Here is a 9891-nt window from a genome sequence, read left to right on the forward strand (position 1 = left end):
ATATATATATATATATATATATATATATATATATATATATATATATATATTCTGTTATAATGCATTTTAATTAAAATTTTATAAAGATATATTTAATTTTAGAAAGTTTATTGCTATGCTAAGACTCACTATCTTAACTTTAAGATGATATCACCTATTTACTAACAGACATCTCTTATTTGGATATAAAACCTTTAAATGAAATTTTGTTTAATTCTCACTTGCCTTAAGTTATAATGCAGAACTGTTACATACTACAATTAGATCATGTGCAAAACCATTCCTGGGCTTATCTAATGTGCAGCAAAATACATTGAAACTTTTATTAGCCTGTTTTACAGGATGTCCTGTAACAAGCTGTGATAAATTTGAAGTTGCATAGCCATTTTTCTCATATATCAAATATAAAGTACCCGCAAATATTAATTTTCTCTTTCAGAAAAAATGGAATCTTATTTATAAAATTTGTACAAACCTTTCAAGTAGTCAACTCAGGCCAAGCCCCACCACAATCAGTAAAAGGAGAATATCGAAGTTAACCAAAACCAAAGAAATCCCAAAGAAATCAAAATTCATCGCGAGTGATTGGAATAGCTGGCGTAAAGCAAGGAAAGACATTCTTGCCTTCTTCTGCATCAATTAATTATTTTTTTAATAACCTAAACCTAGTGTATTCATCGTGTAACATATAAATATAAACTAAATACCATCACTGTCTCAGAACAGTTCAAAAGTAGAAATTCTAGCTTAGTATTTTAAAATGGTATATGTGTCGGGCATCTACAGAGATTTTAAAAATTAAAACTATTATTGATATTCTGTATGCCACTCACATAAGGTCAGACATATTTTATTGGTCTCGAAATTAATATTTAAAACAACAGTAAGATATTGCTTTCTCAGTGGGCTAGGGTAGAGAAAGCTGTGAGGTAGGCTTCAAAAAAGTTATTACGGGATGTTGCTGCTTTGCTGTAGAATATATTGGATGTTGGACAACTTTTATTACATCGGAGAGTATATTTTTATACAGCTATTTTAATTTTAAAGTCAGAGATTTACTTTATTTATTTAGAGGGAAAAAGTGAAATTTTATAATATTAATTAGAAAATTAACAATGAAAGTTGAAATAAATATTTATTATACATATTCGTGTATTTAATCATTATTAGTAATGAGATTTGATATTTAGTTTAAAAAGTTGTATTAAATTAATCATTTTAGCACGGATGAAAATTCTGGCAACATACAAAAGGCGAATAAGAATATCAGCCGCACCTTCCTTATTCAACAAGGACCTCCCTTTCATCACACTCAACATTTCCTCTTCAAACCATTCAACCCTTCCTCAAACCTCGCAAGGAGACTAAGAACAGCAAGAGAAGTTCCAGCCAAGTCCTCATTATCAGTGCCCTTTGCAACCCTGAGTAGCACTGAAACTGCCCCAGCTCGCACGGCCAAAATGCAGTTTCCACTAGCAACTGAATTGTGCCTGCCACCCCAAATTTGGCCTTATTTTTGTCATGCATGGCCAAGCTACAAATCAATGAAGAGACCAATTTGGAGGATTCAAGGGAACTTGTTGAGGTTTCCATGTCAGCAAGAGATTGCTTCAGATCAGGATTGAGGGATAGGTTGAAAAGGGTCAACAAGGAAAGTGTTTGGATGATAGGAGAGGAAGAGTTTGTTAGTGAGGCTAATGTTGGGATGGCATTATCTGTTTGAGCTAGCATGGTTCTGTTTTGGGCACTGACCTTGGTGATCGAAGCCAACGTTTGAAGAACTTTCTCCTGAACTTCAATGGATTCTGATTGAACCAGAGATAAGACATTCAATAATGGTGTCAAAAAGTACGAGATACTGATGATACTAACATATTCTTTAGGCTTTTTTATCTATAGTGTCAATATTGAATTTAAGGCTTTTTAGCTTTCAACCACACCAAACTTGTGGTCTTGTGAACTGAAGTATTTAAAAAGCTTAAACGTAAACTGTACATCTTTGGTTATGTAAATTACATATAGATAGATAGTTTCAAACTTTTGTTAGCATTGGGAATTGCTTCACTTCTTTCTTAGGTTTGTGTCCTGCGCTTGGGTGTTCTGACACATTTAATCTATATCTTTGTCCCTTCTCATTGGCAGGGAACGGGATTAGGGAGAACGGTTTAGAAGTAAACTAATGCAAGTGCTATGGTCCATGTTGGTCCTGCTAAGAGCTAACACATAATTATGGGCCATTTCAACTCGGGCCTCGGGCCTCGGGGAGAATCAAAACTAACAAAAATGAAATTATCCACTTCATAGAATAATTTAGTGTGACAGTGTGGCTAAGAATCTGTTCGGAGTACCAAAATCATAGTTTGAATACGCTACAAGAGACTGGTTTTCGCCCAAATTATGGTTCAGAACTTTCCAAACGAAAATTGGAGCATGCACACGTGATGTGAATTTGACCTAAATGCCAGTTTAAACTTATCCTCAAAGCTGAACGCAACTGGACTTGCTCCATTTAACATTATTTCCAGCTCATTACACTTACGAATAGGAATTTCTTCCTTGAAAACAAGGAAAGGAGATGCCAACAAGAAATTATTACTGGTTTCCTTCATGTCTAGTCCAAGTTGATCTTTAGGTGACATTTTTTTTCTCGATAACTCCTTACGTGACATTGTTCGGAACAAAATAACTTTTTGTCCTCAGATATTCTAGTTATTCCCCTAAGCTTAAATCTTCAAAAATAGACGTTGCGCTTTTTCTTTAAAAAAACAATTTAAAATTCAAATCTTCTAAAAAAAATCATGATACGTTTTTCCAAAAAATACTACTTTTTAATTTCAAAGATAGCACTAAAACAAGTTTTAGTATTTATATATTAAAAAAGATTACAAAAATATATAAATTTTACAGTTTTTTTTAATTAAAAAACGAGTTGTTCATAAGAAACGTACAAAAAGCCCAGTTTTACAATTCCTTTTCGATTCTTGGAGGGGAGGTATAAAAATGGTCTAGCGAAGCTAAACCTGATTTTATAAATTAAACTCAATAAACTCAAACGCATGTCCTAACCAACGAAGACATAACTGGAGCAACAACATGAGTCTCGATTCCAACAAATACCGCAACAACTTCACAGCTAAGGCTGCATCCTAATGTCACAAGTACCGCCTATTGTCTAACTTATTCTAGGACTAGAATATTTCAACATGTCATTGCTGTCTCTAAAGGGGAAAAACAAGTGTCATTCACGAATTCCATCAAGCAATGCAGGTGCTGAAGTTCAAAAATTGAAGCCTGCAACTCATTAAAGGTTACAGTGTGACCCAAAGCCCTCAGCACCACATATTTCACCTTTCACATTAGTATGGAGAACCATCGCCATATGAGACCAAGCCTTTCTTTCCATCTGGGCTTCTGGACGATGACCTGGACCTGCTGTCTCTACTTGCTCTTGGTAGAGATTCCACGGATGACCTGGACCTAGACCTAGACCGGGATTTGGATGGACTCCTGCTCCGAGAAGAAGATGCACGCCTCTCCACACGAGTGGGGCGGGATCGATCAACTGGGGAACGACTGCGAACTGGACTCCTACTACGAACTGGGCTCCTACTTCGGCTATATCGTCGAGCTCGATATCGTGGACTGCGTGAAACAGATGGTGTCCTGCTCCTCCTGCTTCGATACCTACATACAGGTTTTCAAATATAATCATGCCGCTAACATTATTGAACACAATGACAGAACTAAAATGGCATTAAAAATCTCCAATGAAAAAATTCATGATAAGAATTAAAAAAGATACAAATAAAATAAGATACAGTAATATAACTTTAAAAAGCAAATATTATGAGGCAAGAAAAAAAACAAAAAACCTTGGAGGAGTTCTTCCACGCGGTGGTGGGCTCCTGAAACGCCTAGGGGAAAACCTTCTGTAACTAGAATATCTGAGGACAAAATGTTAAAATGCTTATTCTGACATTCAATTCTTGAATAGCTAACATTTTAGTGCGAAAAATACTATAAACTAAACACGATATTTACCTGTCCCGGTCATTTCTTCCATTGTAGCGGTATGACCTCACAGGAGACCGGGAGGGGGTTCTATACCTTCTTGCATAAGAGTATCTTTCACTGAAACCTCTTCCCCTTCTGATACGCTTTGGTGAAGCATCAGGTGATACGCTCCTTGACACACTTCTCCCACGAGGTGTCCTTGTCCTACGAACAGGGCTAGGACTTCTAGAATAACTACGGCGAATGCTTCTACTAGGTGCTCTGACTGGGCTTCGGCTGATGCTTTTCTTTGAAGGAACCCAGCCAGAGCTTCTGCTTAAACTTCTTGCAGGTGATCTAACTGGACTGCGGCTTATACTCTTTCTCAACACTCTTACAGGGCTTCTGCTGATAGTTTTTCCTGATGGTGCTCTAGGAGAACTCCTGCTCCGGTGGCTTTGAGAACGAGCTCTCACAGGGCTCTTGCTGACACTTCTAAGAGAACGAGTTCTCACAGGGCTTCTACTGACACTTTTAAGAGAACGAGTTCTCACAGGGCTTCTACTGACACTTTTCCCATTCCCGCCTCTCACAGGGGTTCTATTGACATTTCTCCCATTCCTGCCTCTCACTGGGCTTCTACTGACACTTCTCCCATTCCTGCCTCTCACTGGGCTTCTACGGACACTTCTCCCATTCCTGCCTCTCACTGGGCTTCTACGGACACTTCTCCCATTCCTGCCTCTCACTGGGCTTCTACTGACACTTCTCCCATTCCTGCCTCTCACTGGACTTCTATTGACACTTCTCCCATTCCTGCCTCTTACTGGGCTTCTACTGATGCTTCTGCTCGGACTCCTGCTGATGCTTCTGGCAGGACTTCTGCTCAAACTCCTCTGTGATGGAGGAGGGCTTCTAACACTGGGACTTTTGCTCAATCTCCTTTTTGGAGTAACACTTGGGCTCTTGCTCGCACTCCTCCTGGGACTAATACTCATACTCTTACTCATGGGTCGCTTAGGACTCACGCTTCGACTCCTGCTCATCAACTTTCAATAAAATACCAGATCTGGAAGAAATGGTAAACATAAGAAATAACTGAGGTGTGACTAAAGAGGAAAGTAGACCTAGTTTTGCCTGAATGATCATCCATAACGTCAGGCTGCCTCTCTTCACTTCTGTCAGATCCATAGTCAGCTCCTCCAATGCCATTGTTACGTCGCTCTCCGTTTTCCTTTGACAATTTTTCCTCATTCTCTAGCATACCCATTTCCTCCTTTTCATGATGCGCAGGAGGCAAATCTTTCTCCGCAACCAAGGGAGACTTTGTTTCAGCTGCCACCACAAAGTATGGAAGGAGGAAGTTTCAAAAAATTGTTGTACACATTACCAAAGAATCAAGCAAAAAACAAAAACGATAAACTCTTGCAAAATATTTCAATTTGTTTCATTGAAGACAAAAAAGGTCACAGACAGATTTATTTGAAACAAAAAAAATTACCATTTTTCTGAGAATTATCTTTACGCTTAAGCCCTTTATGTTGAGCACCAATATTTTCACCTTCAGAGCTATTGTCACTGTTACTCTCACTATCTGAGTCACTGCCCGATTCCCTAGTAACATGCAGCAGATTCAGGGACGACCATGAAAAAATGAGCAGATTAAATATGACCATGCGTGAAAAATTCCACAACAATAATATATTAATTTTTTAAGAGAATACCACATAATGAGATGATTCTTACTGACAAGAAAAAGAAAATAATTCACAATGAAACCAGGAAAAGAGTCTACAGATTGTTAAAGCACACAAATCCATGTCAAGAGAAATGAGAACAGCTAAATGCATATAGTAACTTCAGCATTCATATACATGAGAAATAATCTACCTCTTTCATAGTGCATTCACATGCAACAATATTACACAATAAACACAATCCAGCCTTCTTGACCTAATAATGGCTATTTTAAGTTCATCACAAACATGAAAGCAACAAGGATAGATGACTGAAATCTGAAATTCATAAATCTTAACCCAAGGTTTAATCAAATAGTAAGTAAGTATTAAGTGTCCAATACCTTTTTGATTTACGCTTTGATCTCTTATCCTTTTTCCTTCGCCTCTTGTCACGACGTTTATCTTTTCTCTTTCCCCGTCTATATTTATCTTTCTTAGATCTCTTTCTCTTCTTTCGCCTGTCATCACTAGAAGAACTCATGTAAGATGATGAGGACATATCTGACTCGGAATCACTATCAGTTTCCAAAGATTCTGTATCAGAATCTGAAGAGCTCCCGGATTCAGATGAGTAGTATTTTCTCCTTTTCCTTCTGTCTTTTGAAGATTTTTTATTCTTTCCCATTTTTGATTTATTTACCTTCTTTCCATCTGTAAGTATAAGGATTCAAATCAAGAGATCAAATATATTTAAAAGTGAAATACAGGACCAGAACAATGCACATTCAATTGAAGAGGAAAAATAAACACAATTCATTATGATCTGGGCATTTACAGACTTGAACTCTCAGCAAAAAAATTGGGGTTTAATCATCACCATACGTATTAGGAATATAGTCTAAGTATTCTCCAAATGGAATAAGTAATTCTCACCCTCGCTATATTCACCACAATTAATGATTTTAACAGTTACAGTTGGATGCCCTTCTTCATCACCGAATTCTTCAATTTTCTTCAATACATTATGCCCTTGCACAAGCTTCCCAAAGACTACATGTTTCCTGCAAAATGGCCACATAACTGTACAGTCAGGCATTTTACCTTGCCAACCCCCACAATCAAAAATCAAAATAGAACATCCATGTAAGAAGTAAAATGCTGCCAATAATTAACCAGACACACAAACCTATCAAGATGATGATCAGCTTTCAAAGTGATAATGAAATGGGAACCGAGTGTGTCACGGTCTGCAATTGCCATTGATAAAAGGCCAGTAGCATCATGCTTTAGCCTAGGTGACTCATCTAAAACAAATCACAGATACATAATACATTAATTATAAAATACAACACTACAGTACTATAAACAACTCATAATGCAAAATATGATCTTGAGAGTGTGACTTGGCATTCTAACCTGGGAACTTTGAACCATATATGCTTTCTCCAGCAGTCCCTGCAAAACATCGAAAAATATCATGCAATCATCACAGGAAAATAAAGAATGATACCAGAGGGTGGGAAATCAAGACATCGAGGAAATTTATGAAAAAAAAATGCACATGAACCTGGACTAAACTACTAGTAATAATTTGGAATTAGGAAATACCAACAGAGATTGATATTCGGCAGTATATTATTTTATCAGCTACAATACTTTCAACTCCAACAAAATAAGGAATGCATGATATTTTGGTATCATTCACACTGGTTAATTGTTGAAAGCCCAGTGTATCCTACAATACTTCCAACCCAATGACTAAAGTGAATTAACATATTCACAAAATTATTGATATTAACAGTGATAATACCAAAAAATAATCCAAAATTAACAAATAAAAAATCTTTCATAGCTTTAACACCCCACTCAATAACAAGGTCAAACTGTGTTGATGTAAAGGAACTTTGTTAATCATGTTCCTAATTGACTTAGAAAAGAAATTACCATTGTCACAGGAAACATGCAAATGGAACAAGGCTGGCAACCCGGACAACTGAATGATCAAATAATAAAAACATAAAGTGACTACATAAATAGTATTAAATTGCAACCTTCAAAAAAGGGATAGGTAAGGTAACTCAATGACATGCAATGTATGAATAAAATACATACCATTTCGATTGACAAAATCTCCACCCTGTAAAAGCAAAACCAGCCATTAATACACATAATCACACTACAATAATAAGACATAGAAAATGGGCTTGGGCTTCATGAAGCTTATTAGAATTAAGCGGATGAACAACTTAGTAAGTACAACCTTAAAACTATATCACAAGAAAAGCAGTCGTGACCATCAGCCCAGTGTATCCTACAGCATAAACAAGGGTAACGGGGACCACAGCCACGTTCAACCACAAGACATTTTATATAGAAGTAGAACTCTACCATATAGCAATCGATACAAGTAAAAATAGAACAACCTACCTGCACAATGGAACCTTTTATGATCTGATGGAAGAAAGAACCCTTGTAGTGCAGTGATTTTCCAGTATTTGGACTGATGCCTTTTTCTCCTGAACATGGAATGAAAATGAAAATTTGATACAAATGCAACAAGGAAGGAATTAGTGGCTCATTGATCAGATAAAAACAATCTTCAGCAAATGATCCACTCTCAACCAAAAGCACACAAGCATGTCTAAGTACAAGTTTGATTGTTAAATAACTGTGATGGTAGAAAATGTCCAATAAACAAAAGTTAATGATGAAATTTCCCATGCAAATCAAATTTATAATACCTGTACATAATGCACGAAAGTTTTCTGCAGTCTTGGGAGCAACATCATAGAAAAGCTGTGAGGGGAAACGTTCATTAGATTGAACATTGCAAAAGTTGCAGCATAAATAGTACACATCAGAACAAGAACAAAAACTACCTCAAAAACCATCCTTTCAACAGGATCCCCATCGATCGACACATCCATAAACACCAGGGGATTCTTCTTCTTAGTCATCGTCTTTGCCTTAATTTATCAAAATTTAGAACAGTAAAACCACAGACCTGAAATAACATAGCATTATTAAACAAACACCCAGTTATTCATTGATTTTAAGTGACAATGCATCAACAGGGAACTAAAGTTAAGAACACAGAATTAAAGTTTTGAGCTTGTCAAAATAAATTTTCCAAAATCTACATCATTTCACGTCAAATTTTCAGACAGGAAAATGGGGACCCTATCGAACAATGATAACATGAAGTTATCGGTATCCATCCACACACACAAAAAACGTAGTAGCAAATTAAGAATTGCGCTGCGGCATCATCACTATACTAATGTACACCTTAATTTTCTCCCATTACAAGTACACAAACAAACAGTGTTCCAGTCAAGCCAGCAGAGTCGTAGCAAAAAAGAGCTTTGAAAACAAAAACCGGTTCGGTTCGTATCAATCTCACACATTAAATCCAATCCAAACATATCGCAGCAATCACCAACTGTTAATGATGAAATCGCGAAGATAAACCGCAACAAATTCCACTAAAACCTTGGTTGGGTTGAGAAATCCAGATCGGCAAAAGAACATTAAACACTAAATCGAACCAATTAACGAATAGAAAAGCAAGCGTTTAACAAGAGCCAGGGAAGACAGATCAAACGGCACAGATACAGCAAAGAGCATCAAATTAAGCAGCAAAAACTAAACCCTAGCTAGATTCCAGGAAAAACCTCAGAGGACTTGAGTTTTCGATAGATCAGTACTAAGCTCCAATTGAATAAACAAAGCGAAGAAGAAACGCATGCGTAACGCGAGATTTGCAAGGAGTGAGCAAAACAGGAGAATAAGAACCCTAGGTTCTTACCCGAGTCGATAACCACGAAAAGGATTCATTCGAGATGGTGAAAGAGGAGCTCATGGGCTGGCTTATATACCAAGGCGTGGCTTGTAAAAGAGCCGAGCCTAGCTGCTTCCATTGGAGCGTGAAGTTACCGGAATATCCCTGCTCTCTTGAACGCGCTGGCCAAATAAGTTATGATTCAGCAAAGAACAAATGTTCAATGGACGAATTTATCCTTCTCTTAAGGATGGCAAAGTCTACTCAAACCTAGAGGTGTTCTTGGTATCATTTGATACAATTTTGACTTAAAATCAGTTCCAACCAAATAAGGAAATTAAGCATGCTCTGTGTTATGATTCAGTTTAAATTATTTATGAAATTTAAATTAAATTAAATTAATTTTTTGGTTTGGTTTGATTCAACTTTTATAATTTG

The 9891-nt window shown here is 36.8% G+C and overlaps 1 protein-coding gene across 7 annotated transcripts; it reads right to left on the reverse strand.

Annotated features, from left to right (window-relative positions):
• Positions 1–2994: 2994 nt before the first annotated feature.
• CYP43 (peptidyl-prolyl cis-trans isomerase CYP43) lies at positions 2995–9613 on the reverse strand. 7 transcript variants are annotated; one of them, XM_026128697.2, is made up of 15 exons: positions 9347–9524; positions 8552–8676; positions 8414–8468; positions 8100–8188; positions 7785–7809; positions 7617–7649; positions 7089–7127; positions 6859–6976; positions 6606–6733; positions 6074–6383; positions 5495–5607; positions 5121–5328; positions 4042–5031; positions 3873–3944; positions 3082–3684 (listed from the first exon to the last, which is right to left on the reverse strand). In XM_026128697.2, the coding sequence occupies exons 2-15, from the start codon at positions 8627–8629 to the stop codon at positions 3357–3359; spliced, it is 2586 nt and encodes an 861-aa protein (XP_025984482.1). In that variant the 5' UTR covers positions 8630–8676; positions 9347–9524; the 3' UTR covers positions 3082–3356. The 7 variants fall into 7 exon arrangements, with proteins under 7 accessions (NP_001344107.1, XP_025984482.1, XP_006581364.1 ...); NM_001357178.1 differs by lacking the exon at positions 7617–7649 and having other exon boundaries at positions 2995–3684; positions 9347–9516; XM_006581301.4 differs by lacking the exon at positions 7617–7649 and having other exon boundaries at positions 9481–9613.
• Between the last annotated feature and the right edge of the window lie 278 nt (positions 9614–9891).

Source organism: Glycine max, chromosome 6, assembly GCF_000004515.6.
Source record: "Glycine max cultivar Williams 82 chromosome 6, Glycine_max_v4.0, whole genome shotgun sequence".
Classification (NCBI taxonomy): Eukaryota; Viridiplantae; Streptophyta; class Magnoliopsida; order Fabales; family Fabaceae; genus Glycine; species Glycine max.

What these genes read in the sequence shown, in the direction of transcription:
- CYP43 (XM_026128697.2), bottom strand. Translation starts at nt 8,629, where the DNA reads ATGACTAAGAAGAAGAATCCCCTGGTGTTTATGGATGTGTCGATCGAT. An exon ending in TAAAAGGTTCCATTGTGCAG is followed by an intron (nt 7,810 to 8,099) that starts GTAGGTTGTTCT and finishes TTGCTTTTACAG; the next exon opens with GGTGGAGATTTTGTCAATCG. An exon ending in AGATAATTCTCAGAAAAATG is followed by an intron (nt 5,329 to 5,494) that starts GTAATTTTTTTT and finishes TTGTGGTGGCAG; the next exon opens with CTGAAACAAAGTCTCCCTTG.